Source organism: Arvicanthis niloticus, chromosome X (assembly GCF_011762505.2).
Source record: "Arvicanthis niloticus isolate mArvNil1 chromosome X, mArvNil1.pat.X, whole genome shotgun sequence".
Taxonomy (NCBI): Eukaryota; Metazoa; Chordata; class Mammalia; order Rodentia; family Muridae; genus Arvicanthis; species Arvicanthis niloticus.
The window spans coordinates 81,798,826-81,824,247 of NC_047679.1; the positions used below are offsets into that span (position 1 = coordinate 81,798,826).

General features: G+C 40.6%; 1 protein-coding gene across 2 annotated transcripts in view; it reads left to right on the forward strand.

Moving 5' to 3' along the window:
• The window catches only part of LOC117695373 (zinc finger matrin-type protein 1-like), a 43,590-nt gene extending 24,010 nt beyond the window's left edge, over positions 1-19,580 (forward strand). Inside the window, exons 6-8 of one of the 2 annotated variants that reach the window (XM_034486238.2) lie at positions 14,932-15,231; positions 15,675-16,256; positions 17,184-19,580. In XM_034486238.2, the coding sequence (XP_034342129.2) occupies positions 14,932-15,026 (95 nt within the window). In that variant the 3' untranslated portion in view covers positions 15,027-15,231; positions 15,675-16,256; positions 17,184-19,580. The remainder of the gene's footprint in view (positions 1-14,931; positions 15,232-15,674; positions 16,257-17,183) is intronic. The other variant, XM_076918822.1, reaches the window with a different exon arrangement.
• The last annotated feature ends 5,842 nt before the right edge of the window (positions 19,581-25,422 follow it).

Below are 25,422 nucleotides of genomic sequence, written 5' to 3' on the forward strand. Positions count from 1 at the left end.
TCTGTATCCATTCTTCTTGCATGGGACATCTGGGTTGTTTCCAGCCTCTGGCTATCACAAACAAGGCCACTATGAACACAGTGGAACATGTGCCCCTGTGGCCTGTTGTGGCATCTTTTGAGTGTATTTCCAAGCGTGTTATAGCTGGGTCTTCAGGTAGATCTATTTCCAATTTTCTGAGGAACCACCAGACTGATTTCCAGAGTGGTTGTACCAGTTTGCAATCCCACCAACAATGGAGGAGTGTTCCTCTTTCTCCACATTCTTGCCAACATGTGTTGTCACATGAGGTTTTGATCTTAGCCATTCTGATCGGTGTAAGGTAGAATCTCAGGGTCCTTTGGATTTGAATTTCTCAACTAATATTTTTAAAAGATGCAAACAAAGCAAATGTATGTAGAGTAGAGCTAAATAGGCTCACGATAAGGAGTATGTGAGAAACAGTAGAGACAGTTTATAAGATTAGGCCAGGGCTTGTATAAGATAGCTCATCGGGCAAAGGTGCTTGTTGCTAAGAATAACAACTTGAGTTCTATTTCTGGAACCCATATGGTTTAAGTAGAGAACTAACTCCCCCAAATTGCCCTCTAACCTCCATGACACATGCATGCACACACATACATACATGCATAATATATGTGCACACACAAAATATATTTTACCATTATTTTAAAATATTAGGCCAAGAACTATGATAACTGGGCCAGTTAATAGGCTTCCTATTTATTCAGAAAGGGTTTATGCATTTTTACTTATTCTCTTTGAGTTACACATTATTCCAGAAAGTGGTAGTATCAGTATGTGGGAATCCAAGAGCTAAGGTAAACGTACCTACACTGTAGTTGTGGAACTGTATCTAGACACTTGACATGTGAGTAACAACCCTTCTAAACCCCTATATTTCTACTATTTGTAATCTTAATGCTGATGGAATTTGTGGAGAAACAAAAGAAGAGCTAAACAGAAAACTGTGACGTAGCCTTTCTAAATACTAAAGAAATACCCAAGTTTAATGAGACTTTATAATCACAAAGAAGACTCAATAATCTAGGTAGAACTTCAATAGTGAATGCACAGTAAAATTATCAAGAAAGCTTTCATGGAAGTAGGAAAGTTGCTTTCCACCTCTGGAAACTCAGATTTCATGTGAAGAGGTCTTGTATAATTTTCCTAGAAAAAGATGACAAACATCATCAGTGTATAGAAAAACCACGGGCTAAGGCAACATGAATATTTTCCATGTGACTCTTTGAAATAACCAGCTTTTAAAAACACAAATCTAGAGAAAACTGGAAGTCTTGTTTATTCTGCATCACTTAGGTATACTCAGTATGTATGCTGTTGACCAAGGTCATCTCCAGTTTGGTTTTCACATCTATAAGATAAAGATAGCAGTAATTTCCTACAAAAGGTTGCTATGAAGACCCACATTTACTGCCTAAGTAGCCCATTTTATAGAAAATCAATAGACTTCACTGTTAATCATTGTTAAACCAGAAACTCACAAACCAAACCAAAAACTTGAAAGAGGAAAATATATAGACAAGGAATTGGAAAATTTCTCTCCTCAATAACATCTCTTATAATTCATTTGCAGTATTAGTTTTAAAAACTAATTCCCACATTCATTCCAGAAACTGAACTTAGCCTCCAGGAAAGGGAGATACAGGATGATTTTTAAGTAATCTTTCATTCAAACTTTTCAAAGACAAAAAATTGTTAAAGCTGTGGGTACACATGGGACTATCATATACTGTTTGATACAGGTGTACTTTGTATAATAGCTAAGACAAGACAAACACATTTATATCCTAAGATATAAAACCCACCACCACCACCCTGTCTCCAAGAGGATGATCCCCTACCCCACTAGACCTTCCCACTCCCTGGGGTCTCAAGTCTCTCCAGTTTAGGTGCCTCTTCTCTCACTGAGGCCAGATCCAGCAGTCCCTCTGCTGTCAGGGGCCTCAGACCAGCTAGTATATGCTGCCTGATTGGTGGCTCAGTGTTTGGTTGATGTCAGGGGTACAGGTCTGTTGAGGCTTGGGATCCTATGGGATCACACTCCTCCTTAGCTTCTTCCAGCCTTTCCCTAATTCAACAACAGTGGGTCCCTGGCTTCTGCCCATTGTTTGGGTGTAAGTATCTGCTTCTATCTCAGTCATCTGTTTGTTAGGCCTCTCAGAAGACAGAAAGCCATGTTAGGCTCCTGTTTGTAAATACACCATAACATCAGTAATAGTGTCAGGCTTTGGAGCCTCCCCTTAAGCTGAATCCCAATTTGAGACTGTTACTGGACCTCCGTTTCCTCAGTCTCTTCTCCATTTTTGTCCTTGCAGTTCTTTGAGACAGGGACAATTCTGGGTCAGAGTTTTTAACTGTGGAATGGAAACCCTATCCCTCTACTTGATGCCCTGTCTTTCTACTGGAGATGGACTCTACAAGTTCCCTCTTCCCACAGCTAGGCATTTGATCTAAGGTCCCCTTTGAGTCCTGAGCATCTCTCACCTCCTAGGTCTCTGGTACATTCTACACGATACCCCCACCTACCTCCTGAGGTTACCTGTTTGCATTCTTTCTGCTGGCCCTCAGAGTTTCACTCCTGTTCCACCCTCCCAATACCTGAACATATTCCCCCTTTCTCTTCCCTGTCCTATCTCCCACCCAGGTCCCTCCCTCCCTCTGCCTCTGCCCATTATTTCTTTCTTCCAAGTGGGATTGAGGCATCCTCAATTGGTCCCTTTAGATTGTTAACCTTCTTGAGTTCTGTGGATTGTATCCTAGGTATTCTGTACTTTTTTTTGGCTAATATCCACATATTAGTGAGTACATACCATGTTTCTTAATAGATTTTCTTCCTTTTTAAAAAATTTTATTGGTGTTTTTGTTTATTTACATTTCTTTTTAAATTAATTTTTATTGGATATTGTATTTACATTTTAAATGTTATCCCCTCTCCCCATTTCACCACCCACCCAGAAACCCCCTATCCTGTCCCCCCTCCTCCTACTTCTATGAAGATTTGCCCCTACCCACCTAGCCATCCCTCCTCCCCACCCACAAATTGCCCCACACTGGGGCATTCAGCCTTCACAGGACCAAGGACTTCCTTTCCCACCTGTGCCCAACAGGGCCATCCTTCACTACAGATACATCTGAAAGCATGGGTTCCTCCCTATGTGCTCCCAAGCTAGTGGTTTAGAACCTAGGAGCTCTGGTTGATTGGTATTGTTGCTCTCCCCATGGGCTGCAAACCCCTTCAGCTCCTTCAGTCTTGTCTCTAACTTCTCCATTGGGAACCCATGATCAGTTCAATGGTTAGCTGTGAGCATCCGCCTGTGTATATATCAGACTCTTGACAGACCTCTAAGGAGACAGCTATATCAGGCTCCTGTCAGCATGCACTTCCTGGCATCCACATTAGCATCTGTCTTTGGTGACTACACATGTGATTGATACATAGATGGAGCAGTCTATGGATGGCCCCTCCTCCAGTTTCTGTCCCACACTTTGTCTCCATATTTTCTCCCATGAGTATTTTGTTACTTCTTTCTAAGGACTGAAACATTCACAAGTTGGCCTTCCTTATTCATGAGCTTCACGTGGTCTGTGAGTTGTATCTTGGGTATTACTAGCTTTTGGGCTAATATCCACTTATCAGTGAATGCATACCATGTATGTTCTTTTGTGATTGGGTTACCTCACTCAGGATGATATTTTCTAGTTCTACCCATTTGCCTAAGAATTTCATGAATTCATTGTTTTTAATAGCTGAGTAATACTCCATTGTGTAAATGTACCACATTTTCTGTATCCATTCCTTTCTTGAAAGACATATGGATTCTTTCTAGTTTCTGGCTATTATAAATAAGGCTGCTATGAACGTTGTGGAGCATATGTCCTTGTTATATGTTGTAGCTCTTCTGGGTATATGCCCAGAAGTGGTATAGCTGGGCCCTTAGGTAATACTATGTCCAATTTTCTGAGGAACCGCCATACTAATTACCAGAGTGGCTGCACCAGCTTGCAATCCCACCAACAATGGATGAGTGTTCCTCTTTCTCCACATTCTCAAAAGCATCTGCTGTCACCAGAGATTTTGATCATAGCCATTCTGACTGGTATAATGTAGAATCTCAGGGTTGTTTTGATTTGCATTTCCTGGATGACTAAGGATGTTGAACATTTTTTATTGGAAATTTTATTCATTTCCATTTCAGATGTCATCCCCTTTCCCCTTTTCCCCTCCCTAGAAACTCCTATCCCATTCCCCTCCTTCTCTTTGCTTTTATACCATTTTAATTACATGCAAGGATTAAGGTCAGTTCTAGGTTGAGGAACTAGCAATACAATAGATGCAAATAGTCAAGGAATAAGCAAGACAATAAACACAAATAGTCAAAGAACAAGCAAGGCATTAAACACAATCACCTGAACACTCCCATGATCACTATTTCTAAAGGCTTGTCAGGATGACCAAAATATCTGAGCCGACTTTTCTCTCCTAGCCCAAAGTCATTTTCATGTCTGAAGCCTACTTCCTTGTTCTAGCCTAAGATTTAGATTCCTGTCTGAAATTAATTATTTGTTCTAGCCTAAGAGTTAGAGTCCTACCTGAAATTACTTCTTTGTTCTAGCCTAAGATTTAGAGTCCTACCAGAAATTATTTCTTTGTTCTAGCCTAATGTCAGATTCATGCCTGAAACCTACTCGTCCTTGACCTTTGTCATATTCCTGCCAAGCAGCCCATTTCCTTACCCTTGGACCATGTCAGCTTCTTTCCAAGCAGCCCCAAAGTCTCTCCACCTCTCCCCCTTTTTTAATTTTGTTAACAAGACTGAGTCTGTCTTAGATAGTTCTGACAAGAATGCCTTCCTTAACCATCATGCAATATAATATGCATTATCAAAATCAATGCACTTCTGTCTTAGGTTGGTAAGGCTCTGTGCAGAATCTTATCCGTCCTTGGCTTGCCAGCCTGTTAATTTAACAACTCTGTCAACTCTGTCTGGGGGTCCATTTTCAGTTTCAAGCCATGTACTTTGGCTGCCAACATGTTGATGTTGTTAAAGACAAGCAGGTATTAGCACATGTGTTAAGGCTTTTTTAATTGTGAAGTTAAAAAATACTTTTGTTTCTTCTACAATATTTAATGTAAGTTGCATTGATTGCACACCTTCTAATTGTGTTTGTGTTTTGAAATCTAGCATGTCAGTTATGGATGTCTATCAACCAGCTTTTGTTTCAGTGCCCTGAGTATCACAGAACCTTGGTATTCTAAAAATAGCTTGCAAGTACTAGAAGAAATGAGTCAGGCTTTAAGCAGAAGCAAGAGGGTAGTGGGCTTGATTATTGCCTGTATAACAGCTTTAATTACATTGATTGATAGCACCACTGCCATGGGGCTATGGCTCGCATTCGAGTGTGGGTTCTGTTGGGCTGAGTTGTGGGTCCCACTTGTCTGCCACTCCAGATGGCTGGAGCCAGGGCTCTGGCAGAAGCATGGGAATTTGATTGAGTTCACTCCACGCACGTTGGGCAGATCTCAGGCTGTGAGAAGAAGCAGGACTCCACCCTGGGTGTGGGGAGAACACAGTCTGAGACCCTGCCGCTTGGGCTGGAGCTCTTGGGTTGGAGATCTCTGGGTCAGGTGGCTGCCAGAGACTGGCTGGTTTCAGCCCTTGGGTTCCCAGGTGCTGCTAAAAGGCTGCAGAAGGACTGAGATGGGGGCATATGGGCTGGATGACCTGCAGCTGAAAGGGGCAAGGGAGAAGCTCCAGCAGCACCCCGAGGGGTAGATTCTTGGTCACAGCGACTTGCTTGGCTGGGTCATGGCTGGGTCCTTGTGGCTGGAATACAGAGAGGTACTCTGCGGGAGATTAGACAGTGGCTCAGTAGTTGAAGGCCTTCTCCATGGTTCCCAACAGTGAGGCCCCAAAGATGAGAGGTAGTCCAGGATCTTAAAACATTTACTGTCATGGTGGGAAGTATATGAAGCTTTACCCTGTGTTCTCAGGGCAGGCCTGATGTTAAATACCTTTTGCAAGTAGGTGGAGGGTCTGGGAAGGAATGCTTAATTGGCTACGCCCTCTGACCTTTAGGTATCTCATGAATATGGAAATGTCTTGAGGCTCTGCAGCCTGTAGTCATGCCCTCTACCTGTGGAGGGGCTAGTAAGGGCGTTGTCCTATGTGCCTGAAAGGTACAGATCATTGGAGTTCTTAGGCCTCATGTCAGGAGCCTGGATTCTGGGAGCATGGCAAAGTGTATGCCATCCCTTGCAGGGAAACCTGCTGGATCTCTGGCCATCTCTAGCCAGTGCTCGACCAAAAACCATGCTGTCCTTTGACAGTCCTACATACTGCTTCTGCAATTGCTGTGACACAAGAAGTTAAGACAGTTATTTTTGTTGATCATTTAGCAAAAAAAAGTTACTAATGTGTTGAATATACAAGAGGATTTAGATAGCCATTTGGCTTTTCTGGTGTGATGGGGTGTCCAGGACTTGCTATGGTGGGATAACTAGGTTCTGATGATGCCAGGTAACTTTGGTTTCTGTTGCTTATGTTCTTGGTCTTGCCTTTCACCCTGTTGTTAACTCTAGTGCTACCTGCACTCACTGTGTCTGATTGGAGTCTGTCTTTCCAGTTATCTTGCTTGTGTCAGAACTCCTCAGAGTCCAGTTGTCTCTGTGATGTTTTGATTCTGAGCTCCTGGGTGGAAGAACTCTTGGGACTCAGGCCACCTCTGGGATCCTGAAATCCTGCTGCTCTGAGTGCAGTGGTTCCTTCCCTTGCTCTGAGTGCAGTGGTTCTTCTAGGATGGCTTAGTATGATATGGTGTCTTCACGAGAGCAGATCAGCGAGGGGCAGAAGGGGAGTGGTATTCTGTCCAGAGAGATAGGGTTTGAGTGAGTGATGAGTTCTGAGTGCCCCAGGCTCCCAGTTGCAGCTTTGGGGCATAGGGTAGTGGGAGAGGGTTCTTACTCTTTGCTCTGAGTGCAGTGGTTCTTCTAGGATGGCTCAAGAGAATATGGTGTCTTCATAGGAGCAGACCAGCTAGGAGTCTGCCCCAGGGGAAAGGACCAAGAGAGGGGCATTTATTTACATTTCAAATGTCATCCTCCTTCCTGGTTTCCTCTCCAAGAACCCCATATCCCACCCCACCCCGCCTCCAAGAGGGTGCTCCCCTACACACCCACCCACCCACTCCCACCCCACCACACTAGCATTCCCCTACACTGGGGCATCAAGCCTTCACAGGACCAAGGGCCTCTCCTCCCCTTGATGCCTGATAAGGCCTTCCTCTGCTACATATGCAGCTGGAGCCATGGGTCCCTCCATGTGTACTCTTTGGTTGATAGTTTAGTCCCTGGGAGCTCTGGGGGGGGGGGGGGTCTGCCTGGTTGATGTTGTTGTTTTTCCTATGGGGTTGTAAATACCTTCATCTCTTTCAGTCCTTCCCCTAACTCCCCCATTGGGGTCCCCCTGCTCAGTTCCAATGGTTGGCTGAAAGGTTTTATAGATCCCTTCAGCTCCTTCAGTCCTTTTTGTAACTCCTCCATTGGGGAACCTGTGCTCAGTCCGACGGTTGGCTGCAAGCATCTGCCTCTGTAATTGTCAGGCTCTGGCAAAGGCTCTCAGGAGACAACTCTATCAAGCTCCTGTCAGCATGCACTTCTTGGCATCAGCAATAGTGTCTGGGTTTGGTTGCTCCATATGGGATGAATCCCCAAGTGGGGCAGTCTCTGGGTGTCCTTTCCTTCAGTCTCTGTTCCACTCTTTGTTCCCGTATTTCTTGTGAACTTTGGTTTTTTATACTTGCAACAGACACATTTCTATAGCTAAACCATAACATTTTAAATCCACCTATGTGTGGTTTTTAATTGTTTATATTTTGAAATTACACATAATTCTGCACTGATTATACTTAGGTTTAAATATTAGATCTATTTGTAGAAGAACTTTCTAGGATATTTAAATTTAAATTTCTCACTGCTTCTCTAATAGAACACAGTCACTTTATAATTTTGGCTATGTCTGGGCCATAACTCAGATTTATTTATTTATTTATTTTAATATACTACAAATATCTAATTGCCATTAAATTTTGACATTTATTATTTGTTTGAAATATATTCTTGAATTTTTGTATGAACTGTTAATTCATCTTTTCTTCATTTTCATACCTTTTTGTCCTTTGTTTCCTTAGTTTTTGAGTTCTCTGTATAAGAAGCATAATTTCCACTTACTTGGGATATTACACTACTACATCATTTTAGTCTGTAAGCTCCCTTTTGAAATACTTGCATTTGATATTTTTAAATCCTTTGGCTTTTTTTTTTTTTTTGTCATTACATATTGCTTCCTTTCATTACTTCTGGAATTTGAAAAGTGAAAATTAAAAATCCCTTCCCTATAGTAAGCTTAAAGAATATCTGTCATGTTTTCTTCAAGAAAGTGTGTGATTCAACTTTTTGCTTAAATCTTTAAATTTTCAGTTAGTCTTATACATAGCGTGTGTCACAGATTTACTTTAAGGTTCTTTTTTTCTAAAAGTCTCACTCTGTACATTGCATGTCTGTCTTTCCTCTAGTGGTTTGTCCATGACATCTTTATTTCTTCATTATATTATTTGTGTATATGGGGTTTTGCCTGCCTGTGTGTCTGTGTAGCACATTTGTGAAATTTCCACAGTAGCCAAAAGGAGGCATCAGATCCCCTGGAACTGGGGTTATGGATGGTTGCAAGAATTGGAAATTGAATCTGTGCCCTCTAGAAGATCAGCCAGTGCTCTTAACTACTGTTGAGCCATTTCTTCAGTTCACAGCTTTTATTAAGCCTTGCTGTCCATTGGTTTGAGTTCTATTTCTAGGATTTTTAACCTACTTTATTAGACTATTTGTCTATTCTTGTAGCAGTGACAAGATGCTGTAATTTCAGAAGTTCTCTACAAAGTTTATGTTTTCTTAGTATGATATCAGAAGTCTCTACTCTGGTGTTTTCTTTCTCCTTTGCTATTCTTTTTATTAAAATTGTTTTATTTATTTATATTCCAAATGTTGCCCATCTTCCAGGTCCCTCCTCCCAGAGTTTTTCACCCTATCTCCCCTACCATTTATCTCTGAGAGGGACTTTCCCTACCTATGTCATGCACCCACCTCATGGCCACCTCACAAGCCCCCACCTCCTGCTTCACCCTTCCCTGGGACATCAAATCTCTACAGGATTGAGTGCATCCTCTTCCACTGAGGCCAGACAAGGTCATCAGACAAGATCATGCTGTATATGTGTCGGGGGCCACCAACCAGCCCATGTATACTCTTTGGTTGGTGGCTTAGTCTCTGGGAGCTCCCTGGGGTCTGGGTTAGTTGATATTGTTGGTCTTCTTATGAGGTTGTCACATCAATCCTTCCCCTAACTCTTCCATAGGGGTCCCCAACCTCAGTCCAATAGTTGGCTGTAAGTATCTGTATCTTTGTCAGTCAGCTGCTGCTAGAGTCTTTCAGTGGACAGCCATGCTAGGCTCCTGTCTGCAAGCAAACAACCTGTGGGATGATTCCCAAGATGGGCTGGTCACTGAATGGCCTTTCCTTCAGTCTCTGCTCCATTTTTATCCCTGCATTTCTTTTAGATAGGAACAGTTCTGGGTGAAAAAATTTGAAGTTAGGTTGGTGACCCCATCTGTCCACTGGGAACCTTTGTATCTACTGGAACTAGTCTGTTCAATTTGCATTGCTCCACTGTTGTGCATTTTGGCTAAGCCATTCTTATTGACTCTTTGGAGCTTCTCACATTCCAAGTCTTTGGGACTTTCTAGAAGTTCTTCCTTACAACCCCACAAAGCTGCATTGTCCATTCATTCTCCTGGTCCTCTAGGCTTCTCTGACTTTCTCCATACCCAGGTACCTCTCTTCCACTGACTCCTGTGATTATCTTGCTGCTCCTTTTAAGTGGCATTAGAGTATCTTCACTGGGTCTTCCTCCTTGTTAAACTTCTTATGGTCTGTGGGTTGTATCATGGATATTCTGTACTTTTGGGGTAATAACCACTCATCAGTGAGTATATAGTATGTCCTTTTGGGTCTGGTTTACCACACTCAGGATGATGTTTCTAGTTCCATCTATTTGTCTGCAAAATTCATGATGTCTTTGTTTTAAATCACTGAATATGTATTCCATTGTGTAAATGAACCACATGTTCTGTATCCATTCTTTGGTTGAGGGACATCTGAGTTGTTTCCAGCTTCTGGCTATTATGAATAAGGCTTCTATGAACATAGTAGAGCATTGTCTTTGTGGTATTGTGGAGCATCTTTTGGGTATATACCCAGAAGTGATATAACTATTTCCAGTTTTCTGAGGAAGCACCAGATTGATATCCAGTATGACTGTACCAGTTTGCACTTTCATCAACAATGGAGGCATGTTCCTCATTTTCCACATCCTTGCCAACATGTGCTATCACTTGAGATTTTTATCTTAGCCATTCCAATTTATTCAATGTGTGTTTTGAGCTTTGGTAAAGTTTCTTTTACAAATGTGGGTGTCCCACCCCCATCTCCAAGAGGATATCCTCACCCCATCAGGCCTCTCCAACCCCTGAGTTCTCAAGTCTCTCGAGGGTTAGGTGCTGCGTCTTCTCCCACTGAGGCCAGACCCAGCAGTCCTTTGGTGTATATGTGTCAGGGCCGTGGGCCAGCTAGCATATGCTACCTGGTTGGTGGCTCAGTGTCTGAGAGATCTTGGGGATCCAGGTTAGTTGAGACTGCTGGTCTTCCTATGGGGCTATCCTCCTCCTCAGCTTCCTCCAGCCTTTCCCTAATTCAACCACAGGGGTCCCCGACTTCAGTCCATTGGTTAGGTATAAGTTTCAGTCAGCTGTTTGTTTGGCCTCTCAGAGTATTTCTTAACACTTTGTATTTTCATTTTTATACATTATTGATTATTTTATTTATTTACATTTCAAATGTTATCCCCCTTCCCAGTATCCCCTCCATGAACCCCCCTCCCCTCCCCTCCCCCTGCCTCTATGTATTTCCTTTGATCAATGTGCTGACATCTTCTATTGTATTTTCTATGCCTGAGAGTTTTCCTTCGACTTCTTGTATTCTGTTGGTAATGCTTGAATCTGTTTTTTCCCTAGGTTTTCCATCTCCAGGGTTTCCTTCATTTGTGATTTCTTTATTGTTTCTATTTCCAATTTTAGGTCTTGGACTGTTTTATTCAATTCCTTCACCTGTTTGATTATATTTTCCTCTATTTCTTTCAGGGATTTATTTGTTTCCTCTTTAAGGGCTTCTACCTATTTGCCTGTACTTTCCTGTATTTTCTTTAAGGGAGTTATTTATATCCTCCTTAAAGGCCTCTATCATCTTCTTTAGATTGGATTTTTAGGTTAGAATCTTGCTCTTCAGATGTGTTGTGGTATCCAGGGCTACCTGTGGTAAGAAAAATAGATTCTGATGGTGCCAAATTACGTTGGTTTCTGTTGCTACATGCCACTCAACATGTGGTTATCTCTGGTGTTAGCTGGCCTGGGTGTCTCAGACTGGAGCTTGCCTCCTTGGAGGCAGATGGAGGTCTCTGACCTGGGTTAGAGCAGGCCCCCTAGGGGGAAAGCAGTGCTATCCCTAGTTAGGGTAGACCTCTTGTGTCCCCTGTTATAGCAAACCTCCTGTGACCCTGTGTCTCTGGCTAAGGCAGACCTCCAGTGAAATAATCTGGCTTTTGTGTCCAGGAGCAGGCACATTTATCTGCCAGGGGTTCAGATGGAGGTGCAGACAGAAAGAATGATGGTTCTCAGGCAGAGCAGAATAGAAGTGTGGGAAAAGGGAAGCTAATCTGTTATGGTTCAGGAGGCTCAGGTCTGATGAGTTGGGGGGTAGGGCAGCTGGAGAACACAAGTGTCCCCCCAGCACCACCTTGGGATGGCAGACTGCTCAGGGCATCTTGACTTGGACCAGAGGGCTCAGCCATCAGGGAAGATGGAAGGTGGAAGGGAATCTTACCTGTATGGTTCAGGAGTCTGGTGAGTTACAAGAGAGGCAGTGGGAGATCGGTGGTCCCTCTGGGCTGGCAGGTTACTCAGAGTAGCTTAGCACAGCCCAGCGGGCTCCTCTTCTTAGCTATTCTTATGAACTATGCCATCAGCCTGTCTAACTCCATAAAATGTTTATAGGTACTTTTGAAATTGCATTAAATGTGTACATCGACTAAAGCAGAGCTGACTTTTTTTCAATGTTCAGTGTCTCAGGGAAAAATCAAATTTGAATAACATTGTTCCACAATCTTTATAGTAGAATCCAAAATCCTTACTCAATTATATCAGACACATCTACAAATAAATTTTGAACCAAAATATTGAAATATTTTCAGATAATCCTGGGGACATGGTGACCTTGTAATATAGCACAAACAGCAAACTATTGAATATGTTTTACTAACATATGTTAACAGTGTGTGAAATTAGCCACTTTGCTTCCTGAGACTGCCCAATCCCTTTGTTTTAAGGTTGTTCGACTTTTGGTTCACACAAAAGAAAGTTTCTCACAAGTAGGATGTAATTAAAGTCTCTTGCACATTGAGCCTTAACAGAAAACCATCTTTTTTAAGACATTGGAACATATTTTGAGGACTGCTTAAATGCTCATTTCCTGAAATTGAAATCCATGAAGTCTCAAGAAAATGTAACACTTCTTTGTTCTTAACTATGATAATTATATCTTAGTCATCAAGTTATTTTATCTGAAGACAGTGGCATAATGTGCACTGTGGCAAAGTACCATACTAGGTAGGTCACACCAGGATTTCAGGATCCCAGAAGCAGCCTGACTGCCAGGAGCTATCATACCCAGGATCTCAGGATCACATGATCATAGAGGTGGCTGGACTCTGAGGAGTTCTGACACAACCAAGATAACAGGACAGACAGGCTCCAGTCAGAGACAGTGAGTAAAGGTAGCACTAGAGCTAATCAGATAGCAAAAGGAAAGAGCAAGAACATAAGCAACAGGAACCAAGGTTACTTGGCATCATCAGAATCTAGTTATCCCACCATAGCCAAGTCCTGAATAGCCCATGACACAGGAAAAGAAAGATTCAGATTTAAAATCACTTCTCATAATGATGATAGAGGACTTTAAGAAGGACATAAATAACTTCCTCAAAGAAATACAGGAGAACACAGGTAAATGGGTAGAAGCCCTTAAAGATGAAACACAAAAATCACTTAAAGAATTGCAAGAAAACACAACCAGACAGGTGAAGGAATTAAACAAAACCATCCAGAACATAAAAATGGAAGTAGAAACAATAAAGAAATCATAAAGGGAGACTACCCAGGAGATAGAAAACCTAGGAAAGAAATCAGGAGTCATAGATGCAAGCATCACCAACAGAATACAAGAGATAGAAGAATCTCAAGTGCAGAAGATACCATAGAAAACATTGACACAACTGTCAAAGAAAATACAAAATACAAAAAACTCCTAACCCAAAACATCCAGGAAATCCAGGACACAATGAGGAGACCAAACCTAAGGATAATAGGTACAGAAGGGAGTGAAGACTCCCAACTTAAAGGGCCAGTAAATATCTTCAACAAAATTATAGAGAAAACTTCCCTAACCTAAAGAAAGAGATGTCCATAAATATACAAGAAGCCTACAGAACTCCAAATAGACTAGACCAGAAAAGAAATTCCTCTCATCACATAATAATCAAAACACCAAATGCACAAAACAAAGAAAAAATGTTAATGTTTTTGCCTGGAATTTTTCTTCATTTTACTACCTTTTTATAGTCTAGCTAATTTAACTACACTATTTTCTGTTCTTTAGTGTTATGTAGGCTTTTTAGAGGGTTTGTTGTTGCTGTTGTTTTGTTACTTCTGTTGTTCCAGCAGTAGAAGAAAAAGGTAGCAGCATTTGCACTCCTTTGTGTGTTACAAGATTCCCTTCTTTTGTGTCCTTTCTCATCATTAACAAACTTTCTTGAATGCTCCTGTATCCACATTGACTTATTCTTCCCCACAGTCTGTGTGTTTTAAAGATTGCAGTTTTAAGCCATCTATATCACTTATTTGATATTTATTTGCTATTTGTTATTTGTAATGCATATTCATAATACACCCTAATGAGATTCATTGTGATATACCCATACCAGCTTCTATCTTACATGAATCATATCTAACTCTGCTTTGCTACCCTAACCCCTGGCACCAATCCCAAACTCTAGAAGTCAGTATTGCATTATCAGATTGACTATTTCTTACTTTTCCACATATGAGACAAAATATTGAACAGTTTCTTTTAAGTCATTGCCCTAAACTATATCCCAGTTTTCCACTTTTCTGTTTTCTTTTTCATCTTTAGGCTTAATTTTTGACTAGACTAGTTTTTCTGAATATGTTTGAGGTCAACTTTAAGTTCTTAACATCTTCCTTCATGTGTATCTTATGCAATTTTGGTGTGTCTTCGTCTGCCACAAATACAGTGATAGGCTAGATGGGCTAGAATGTCATTTTTTTTCTCTTTAATCACAATTTGGTGTTTTAATATTTTCTATTGTACCACTTTTGTTCAGATTTATCTTTTATTTCATCATGGCTTGTATACTACTGAGGGAAAATACTGGGAGCTGTGTAGTCAACTCAGTGACCAAAATTAATTTTTGCCTATTTACTAATTGTATTTTGTCATATACATACATCTATATATACATGTCAGGGAGTAGGTATTCTCCAAGGGAAAGTCAACAGTAGCACACACATAAACCTTTTATACATGTGAGTCAATTTATAGTCTGCATCTATAGTAGAAGGATCTAGTAGTGGCCATCTGATTCACCATTTAATCTTTAAATATTTTCTATTTTGCTAGCACTATGTGTATTTTCCCAGAACTTCTAAATGTTTCTCATCCTGGTGCAGGTTCACAAAGATGGCTGGAACGACCCCAAAAAGACTGTTGGATCTTGCTATGCAGAGTCTGCTCAGCAGGGAGTCTGCAGCAATCCAAGCTCTAGAGGACATTCCAAGAGAGCTTTTTGTTCCATTGTTCATTGCTGCCTTTGAAGGTGGACATAAGAGTACATTGAGTGAGATGGTGAAAGTTTGGCCCTTTTACTGTCTCCATATTGGGTCATTGCGTGTACAGCAACCTCAACATGAACTCCTAAAAGCCATGATTGAGAATCTTCCCGTATTTCCTGCACAGACCTTTGCTTCTCGGTAAGACTATATAGTAAAGACATGGTAAGACACAGGAGGTTATACCATAGCCTACTGCTCTCTTCGAAGTAGTATCTAGTGAATGCTGAAGATTTATGTGGAGGCTGTTGGCCCAACACTTAAATTGAAGACTAATGTCTTCAGTGTTTGTTTTGAAATCTATTTTATTGAGGTTACTCTTGATAGGTTTATTTAACAGGTGTTATTACATAAAAGAAAGATAGGAACTTTAAGACTGGAGACAGTTTATGGTGTATAAAAGATGAGGAAAAGGAGGTTGGATTTTCATGGGAAAGAATTGTGGGTAGTTAGTATAAGGAATGCCAGCTGTGGATACAAGGATTTGTCATCCTTGTGTCATTCTTATATACCATTATTGATCCTACTGGGTTTCATCATCATTTGCTATTTCTCATATATTCTATCTCCTCTTATCCTTACAGGAGACCTAAACTGAGGATCCTAGATTTAAGGCAAGACACTGACTGTAGGACCGCATGCCCTGAAGTCAGAAACAGATCACCTTCCTGTTTTTATTCTTGTGCTCATTCTGACCGCTCTATCATAAAAATGGAAAGACAGCTTTGTTTTGTAAATTCAGAGTATAAAGCTTTCTTACCCAGGCCCGTAGAACTACTAGTGGATCTTTCCCTTGATGGCTCCTTAATGGAAAAGGAATTTTTGATTTTGCTTATGCGTAAAATTGAGGAGAGTTTTGGGTCTTTGCATGTGTGCTGTCGAGATTTGCAAATTGATAAATTGTGTAACTGCAAATGCACTCTGAAATTTTTTGATCTCAAATGTGTTGATCAGTTGTCAGTTGATAGGGGCTCACTGAGTGACATCACCAGCATCCTGTGTCGGATGGTCCACCTAGAAAGCCTTAGTCTGTCTAATGTCACTTTTAGATCTCTGAATGGGAAGGTCTTTAAAATTTTTCTCAGTCACTTGCAGCGTATGGAACACCTGAAGGAACTCAGCTTAACTTCATTCTGCCTCAAAAATCATCTGGACAGATTGCTCAGGTAAGAGATTGGGGTAGGTCCCTGGGTTTCCTGTATAACCTATTGAGACAGGATAGAAAGCATTCTTGGGTATTCCTAAGCTCCTTAAAACCTTTTATGCTTTCCACTTCATCACTTCTGAGAATGTGAAACTGAAGAAAGACAGAATTACAAAAAGTAAACAGCCAGCAATGTACAGATACTGTGTGGTAAGTGCAGAAATAAAAAGGTGGGAAAAAACCCACTAGCCCTCTAGATAGGAGGAAGAGGAGGAGGGAGAGGAATTGAGATGTAGGAAGACATTTTTGCCTCTGCACTAATGTACATAATCTGTAGCTGTCCATAGTTCAGAATGTCAGGTTACTTTGCTAGTCTATAATCTCTAAAGTATAGACCATGAAAATAGAAGTTGTTATTGAGGGACTGGCCCAAAGGGAGTTTTCAGTTGCCTGTTCTTTCTGATTCCTCCACACTAAAAAGGTGAACTAAAATCTACAATGGATACTATTGTAAGTACTCAGTGGATTAGTTTTTTTTTCTCTCAATATTTCTTAGAATCATCTGTTATATTCTACACGTTCTTAAGATGAAAAGAAATTGTATTTTAGTGTTGAAAACTAAACTTTCAACTGGGCCTGCTGGCACATGCTTTTAATCTCAGCACTCGGGAGACAAAGGCAGGCAGATTCTGTGAGTTCAAGGCTAGCATGGTCTACCTAGTTCAAGGACAGCCAGTGCTATAAAATAATATACTGTCTCCAACAAAAGTAAGAAGAAAAGAAAGAAAAATAATAAAGGGAAAAAGACAAAACTTTCTCCAAGTCCCAAAACTATTAAGTGAGCTAAAGTATACACTGACACATTGATAATGTTTATTCTAGATATAACAGTACAGTTTTTCTCATTCAGTATTCATTCTTCAGGAAGTGTTTTTGTTTCTCCCTACAGAATCTTACCACCTCGTTTGGATTTCTTGTATCTGCCATCCTGTGATCTTTCGTACAGAGACTTCAAATTTATGTCCCAGAGTCCTCAGGTCACCCACCTAAAGCTATTAAATCTTAGTAACAATCCAATGTATTGGGATGACCTTGAACCATTTTACACTATTCTGTCAAATCTCTCTGGTACTCTTCAGCATCTAGAGGTAAATCATTGCCTTATAAGTGATTCTGCAATCTCTGCTCTTATCCCTGCCATAACTAGATGTACCCGTCTCCGTGTGCTGGGCTTTGCTTCTAACCCCATCACAATGCCTATGCTTGTGAATATCATGCATAATTTAACACCCATGAAGGAGCTAAAATACGTGATTTATCCTATTCCTGTGCATTGCTATGAAAGATGGCATTTTCAGGGCAGTTTAGACAGACAGAAGCTTGCCATTGTACAACTACAACTGAAGGCGATGCTAGAACTTGCACACAGAGAGGATATGAACTTGCTCACTTACTGTGAGTAAATTTCACAGGCTCACTTACTGTGAGTAAATTTCACAGTCCAACACAGTTTTAACCTGATATGCATCATTTAAGTACTAAATGTTATTTCCTGGACCCATAGACTTGATCTATAAGGTTCTTACATTGTATGGAATTACACAGGAAGTATAGGTGTGTAACTATCTCCTATCGAGAATAACTTAACAAAAACTGAGGGACTTCAAGAGTTTCTGAATAGTTCCTGTCACTATTGACAGATTACTGACAACAGTAGAGTTTATATTTTACAGGACGATCAAGTCCTGCTATGCTATATCCCTGGCCAAACTTTGGTTTGCTTGTGGGTACATTACACAAACCAGGACAATGACAGCCTTTCCTGTCTGTGTTTGTGAAAAAGGGCAGCAGATTCTGAAGACAGTGTTTTCATCCCATTAGTTTAGTCTGTTTTGGGTTGCTTATGAAAAACTATCAGAATTTAACAGTGGGCCAGGAAAGAAAGATAGCAGAGGTTCTGAGATTTCAATACTCCTCAGGAACATAAATACAGTGACCTACTTCCTTGATGTAGGTCCATTGTAAAGTTTCTAGCACTGACCATGAAGTCTTCAGCTGGGTATCCAGCCTTTGTCCCATAAATTTTGTAGTGGTATTTAGAATTCTTGCCACAAATATCTCCTACTTCCTGTAGTTCTCTTAACTCTGTACAATTCCTTAGCATTATAAATCATTCCCTCTATATATTTTGCTTCTGTTTTTTCCCAGTAGCTGTCCCTCATTTGGTATGATACATAGTAGCCACATGTGAATACTGAGTCCAACTTATTTCATTTTCCAAAATATGACATAATTAAAAATTCAGTTTGCATATCCTAGACTTACTTAGAAATGATGTATGCCACATCAATAATTAGCAGTTTACGTGGGACAAAGGAAATACTTTATTCATCCAGTTGCTTACCACACAAGCACACCAGTGCTCAGATGCCTAACATATGTGTAAAAAGCTGGGCACCAAAGTGCACATTTGTAACTACAATACTGAAAGGGTGGAGGAACTAAGATGCTTAGTTACATGGCCAGACAGCCTAACAAATTAGTGGAGTCTAGGTTGAATGAGAGATCCTGCCTCAGAAAATATATTCAGAAGTGGTTTAAGAAAATACCAGATACCAACACCTCCCACATGCACATGCACATGCACATGTACATGCACATGCACAAGCATATATGAATCTTCTCCCACACACAAACATGGAAACAAAAAGCTCTTACTTGTATTGTTAAATTGTTGAGACAGCAGACTGCATTACAGAGGCATGGTAAAAATAACAAATTAGCACTTATCACTTTCTTTCACATATTGAAATACCAAAATGACTACATTTCAATGACTGAGTAACAAAAAGGACAGAAGTAACAACTTACACATAATATTTTTCTGTTGAAATAACTTAGTAAAAGCAATGACTTATATTTTTCCTTTTTTTAAGTGAAGTCATACTCAGTGTAGTCTGGCCACAGATTAAAAATTAATAGAATTTTTTTAGTAGTAATACTGACAAATAAATCAAACTATATTTTACAGGCATAATACAGTAAGAAAACTGTCAAGGTAGTTAATACTTTTTATTAATTTTCTTTTGGTGGAAATAGATTGTATTCCCAAATTAGTAAGAAAAACATGTCAAAATATACTATAACTCATGTGTCATATTTCCCTTGTGATACATTTCAAATTTGTTCATATTTTTTGTTGTGCTTGTATCATGATGTAGTGCACCCAACTTTAAAGATCTATTAAAATGCCAGTGTAATGAACAATTTCCCTTACATTGTTTCCAACTTAAAAATTACAGGTTTTTTGCACTTTGTATTAAATAAAATGTTATTTAAAATTAAACTTACCTGTTTCTTTGAACTTTCATTTTTTTGTCTTTTTACTTTTTCACATGTGACTCTTATTATATATTCTCTGAATAAGCTGGGATCTCATGCTCTCAGCAGCACAATCCTCACTAGCATGATAACAGGAGCAGAATAGTGGGGAAGATGCAACGCTATCAATATTGGAATATTTTTGCCCTTTCCTCCATCCTTCCTTGGTGCCATGTTTCTGTCAGGGACACTACACCCTGAGGTGAAAAATACAGCCTACAATGAAGAGATAATTTGGATTTATTGTTGCACTGACAATGTGAATGATATTCTAGGGAATTCCTATTGCAAGAAGATGCTCTTGATATGTTGTTTTCAATAGATTTGAAATATAACCTAAGTGACTGTGCTAGGTTGCTTCTACCTAGCTCTTATAAAACACATCCAAATGCAACTGAGGGAGGAAAAGGTACATTTGGCTTACAATCCCAGTCTCAGCCCATCATTGGAGGAAGACAGGAACTTGAACAGGAGCAGAGAGAGGCAGGAAAAATGGAAGAAAGCTGTTTAGTGGGGTTTTGTGGCTTATTCAGCTACCTGTCTTATACAGCCTAGGACCAGTTAGTTGCCCAAGAGGCAATGGCCACAGTAGTCTGGGCCCTCCTTCACCAACCATTAATCAAGAAAATGCCCCGCAGACTTGCCCATAGGCCAATTTGATGGAGGTAGTTCTTCCTCCATTACTCTAATTTGGTGTCAGGTTGACAAAAAAACTAAAAGTAGAGTTGACGCTTGTCAACTTGGCACACATAACTATTAAACTATAACCTTTGTTTATCCCCATTTCTCATGTTAATAACATAATATAAAACAGTATGACTTTACAGTCTTTACGTTTTTCAGTACATTAAAAGTTTGAGGTCTCTGACAATTCAAAGACCTTCACTGTGATTTCCTATAAAAATTAAAACTAAGTTTGTGAAAATTCCATAATTAAACCTCTTATTTTATGTGGTGATTTAAATGTGTGTGTGAGAGTGTGTGCCATCTATCAAAGCATTGCAATGCTTTGTCACAGTTAATATGCGAGAGTATACAATTTAAGATATTTCTTTTTAACTTGTGTATGTGGCACATGTACATGTGTGGAGTTCAGAAGACAACTTGAAGGAGTTGGTTCTGTCTTTCTATGTGGTTTTGAGGGATTGAAGTCAGGTTCTCAGGTGTGGTCACAGGTGCTTTTACCTGCTGAACTGTCTCCCTTGCTTCTTTTAATAGGTGTTCAGGGAGTTTAAAGTACCTTCATTTCTTTTATATATTTTTATTGAATACTTTTTTTATTTACATTTCAAATGTTATTCCCTTTCCTGGTTCTATTCCCCCCACCCCCCAAGAAAACCCCTTATCCCATCCCTCTCCCCATGCTTCTACGAGGGTGTTCACCCAACCACTCCCGCCACCACCACCACCCCCCCCCCCCGCCCTAGCATTGCCCTACACTGGGGCATCAAGCCTCCACAGGACCAAGGGCCTCCCCTCCCATTAATGCCAGATAAGGCCATCCTCTGCTACATATGATGCAGCTGGAGCCATAGGTCTTTCCATGTGTGCTCTTTGATTGGTGGTTTAGTCCCTGGGAACTCGGGGGGGGGGGTATCTGGTTGATTGATGTTGTTGTTCCTCCTATGGGGTTTCAAACCTCTTCAGCTCCTTCAGTCCTTTCTCTAACTCCTCCACTGAGGACCCCATGCTTGGTCCAATGGTTGGCTGCTAGCATCAGCCTCTGACCTTCATTTCTAAGACAGTATAAATTGATCTGGTCCCAAGTTATGTGTGGTAGATTAACATAATCTACTTACATTTTAAATTGTTATGAATCATCAGTAAAGGGTTTTTTTTTTTTTTAATTTTGTCAGCCTTTATTCCCAGAATTAACATTTGAAAGTGCTGGAACCTTCCCACCAGGAGGCTCAGAGTGAAACATTTCAATCTCTGCATTTTAGTTAGACCCAAGTGAGAGAAAGATTTTGAAAAATGAACTTTTCAAGAGCTGTAAAATATACAGCAAGAGAACTGGAGAGACAGGCCAATTGTAAAGATCCCTTGGTGCTTGCTCTTCACAGAGAATGTGGGCTTAGTTTCTAGCACCTATGTAGGGTGACTCACAAAACCTGTGACTCCAGTGCTAGTTCTGGAAGATGTGTGCAATTGCATACACATGTTTAAGTATACACAGACAGACACATATGCACATAATTAAACATAAAATTTAAAAACTAGCTTGGCAAGAAAAGACAATGACAATATTTTTAATATAATCATATGGAGTGTAGATGTTTATTTGTGGAGAGTTTTTATTTTATTCCCACCGAGTCATTTCCTACTAGAATGTTGAATGTACTTTTTTTTTTCACTGTTCAAAGCTTGACTGGTTGACTGAGAATTTTTGAAATTTTCCCTCTGGCAAATCTTATCGAAAACTGCACTTTTAACTCAGCTCCTACAAGAAAACCCGACAGGTTCGTACACCTTCTACAAGGAGATGTATTCTATGCTATGTTTTTTTTTGTTTGTGTGTGCTTTTATTTTGGGAGGATGTTGCGAAGGTGGAGGGCATATGAGACACAGGGAGATGAATAAGACTGGGGCGTATGATGTGAAACAAAGAATCAATGAAAAGTTCAGAAAAAAAAAATAACTCCCAAACTGAAGTCTGAAGTGGCTCAGTTTTCCACAAAAGCAGAAGGTTCCATTTACCCTGAACCAAGGATACAAGGAAGGCCCTCTGACCTTGGCAAGGTAGGTCATCTTAAAATACAAAAATCTGCAGAGTTTTTTCCAGCTCATTGCTCCATGAAGGTTCTCACAGCTCAGCTCATGAGAGCTTACACACTACTTTGTAGAAAGAGGTTTTGACTAATTCTGCAATTACTAACAGTGGCAAATTAGATCTTGGATTTAAAAGTGCTGTGATCTTTTATCTTTGATACCTCCACATTTCTTGTTTGCTCCCTTTGTTGTTTTGACATTTTATTTGGTATTCATACATGGATATAATGTGTTTAAAATCAAAATATCCCCATTTCCTTTCCTCCCCAGTTCTTTTAAGTGTGTCCCTGAGTCTCCAATGCTGACTGATATGGACAGGTTGACCCCAGGACTCTTTTTGCTAGGCACTCCAGCAAAAATGGAGAGCTGAAGATTCAGGATGAGACACTCTCAAAGTAAGGTGAAGAAGTGATAAAAAAAAAAAGACACCTCAGTTTCAGTCTCTACCATACACACACACACACACACACACACACACACATACACACGTACACAAACAGGTACACATTCAAGCACATGAGAAAATCCTTTTTAAAATGTAGCCCCCTTAAGTTTTAGAAGCTATGCTTTGTGCTTCCCACAATTATAGTTAACTCAGTGATTCTGGATTTCTGACGGGGTTGAAAGCTTATAGCCTCATAGCCAATTCTGGCTATTTACCTTGAGAGAAAAGATTTGAGTGGATGGTCATCAGCTGACATTCATCCTAAAGCCAAGGAAAAAGCCAGGTTCAGAACTAAGTGTTTTAGTTAGGAGAGACGACAGAGGTTCTGGTTAGTCAACAAAATGATAGACTGGGTATGAGGACTATCTTGTACCTCACTGGTACAAATTGGCATAATTATGCTCTAATTGTATTTTGAGAGAAAAGTTTCATTTTAACAGGAAGGGTGATATGTAGGAGGAGCTAAGGTGGGAGGAGTTCTGAGAGAAAGAGAAGGAGTAAGAAGAGGAGGAGAAGAAGGAGAAGAGAAGCTAGGTGATGAAAGAGAGAAAGAGGGGGGAGACAGGGAGGCAGATGTTCATGTATCTCCACCAGTCAAAGATGGTTGATATATCTAGGTTGGGTAGTGGGTTACACCTCTGAGCAATACCAAACTTATAAAGCCTATGATTAACATTTTTAAAAAATGTATATGTGCAAAAAGGAAAAGGGGGCATGGGATAGGGGTTTTCTAATGGGGGGAATGGGGAAAGGGGATGGCATCTGAAGTGTAAATAAAATATCTAATAAAAAAAAAGAAAAAAAATGTAGCCTCCTTATATTTGCCCTGAGTACCCAGAGTAAAATAAACACTTAGATATTTTACCCTTTAGAGTTGCCTAACCATTAACTCAGCAGAAGTATTTTTTTAAAATAGCTTCCTGCAGGGCTTGGATGGCTCACTCCTTTAATCCCAGTACACAGTGGGCAGAAGCAGGCACATCTATACAAGTTCACTCTTTCCATGGTTTATGTACAGGGTTCCAGGACAGCCAGTGGGGCCTTCCTAAAAAAATCTTACCACTCTTTGGCTTACCACAGGCAAATGCCAAATGGGTGGCTTTTCCTGAATTGTGTGCCAACCCTAATATCCCCTGTGTCTGGGTGATTCCTATCACTGTTGGTGAGTGCTCTTTGAGTCTGTTTTGAATCTTGTTTGCTCTTCTTCTTTTCTGCCCCTTCAATCTCAGCCATCTAAATCTCCAGACATGGGTCTTTTCTATCTCTGTCTCTCTCACACTCACTTTCGCTCATTCTCTCTCACTCTCTTGGTCTTGATCTCTCAGTCTCTCATGCTCATGCTCTCTCATTCTGTCTCTCAAAGTCTCTCTCTGTGAGTCTCACTGTCTCCCATCTCTCGCTCTGTCTCTGTCTCTCTCTGTGTCTGTGGGGGTGTGTGTGGGTGTGCCTGTCTGTCTGTCTGTCTGTCTGGTTTTTTTTTTCTGTCTCTGAAGATATAAGATCAAAAATAGATTTCTCTACTCTCTCTGTTAAGATTCTGACCTTCCCTGGGACTCTCAAGCCCATTTCTGTCCCCCAAATGCAAAGGGTATTTTCTTGCCAAGGTTACAACTGTAAGGCCCCCACAAAGGAAGGACCTCACCCAAGCCTCAGTAATTTGTGGCCACCCAGTAACTCACAAGACACCGAACTGGATGCAATCAGCAAGAGGTATATTTCGATCATCATGCTGAGGTCAAGACCCATAACCCACGCAGGGGCAGTGGGGTCTGACTCCAAGCTTTGAAGGTAGAGGAAATATAAAGGCAAAACCCACAAGGAAAAAAACCACAACCCAGGGGGAGTGAAGGGGGGTTATTGGAAAGTACCTGTGGAAAGTCCCAGCCCATTATTCAGTTTGTGACAGGGTTCAAGGAACAGTCATGGAGACCATTCTGTATAGGTTATTCTCAAGAGCCTATTCGTACACAACCATCTATCTTGTGGTCAGCCAAGTTCCTAAGCACAGAGCTCATGACCAAGCTGACCTGTGCTCTTGGTTCTGCTCAGCCTGCTAGGAGTTTTTGAAAATTTTTAACCCTTTCATTCCCACTTCTTCTGATGTAAAAACCTCTAATCATAGAACTAAATTTCAGCATCTTTATATTTTTGGTTATCTTGACCCTGTAAGGCATGGTACTGTTGGCGTAACATCAAAATCTGAACAGCAATTATCCTTTCTCTAACAAAGGTAACTAATCTATTTAATATATAGGGGCCTATAAATTAAAAGCTCTCTTCACATGGGAGGCATGAATCTAAGTAGATATGTCTTAAACTTTCACCACTCTAGGGCTGGTCAGGAGTACCAGGTATGGTCCTTTCTAGTGAGGCTCAAGGTTCTCGACCCAGTGGTGGCAGACGAGAACAGAATCTCCAACCTGGAACTGATGATGCACACTCAGGTCTCCAGTCTCATAAGCTTCTTTTAGCTGCTCCCAGACTTCATGTCGGACCACCTCAAGTGTTTTCATGTGGGAGAACAGGGATTTAGAAAGAACAACATCAGAATCATATACTCCACCTGTCTCAGTAAATGGTGGAGACTCCCCAC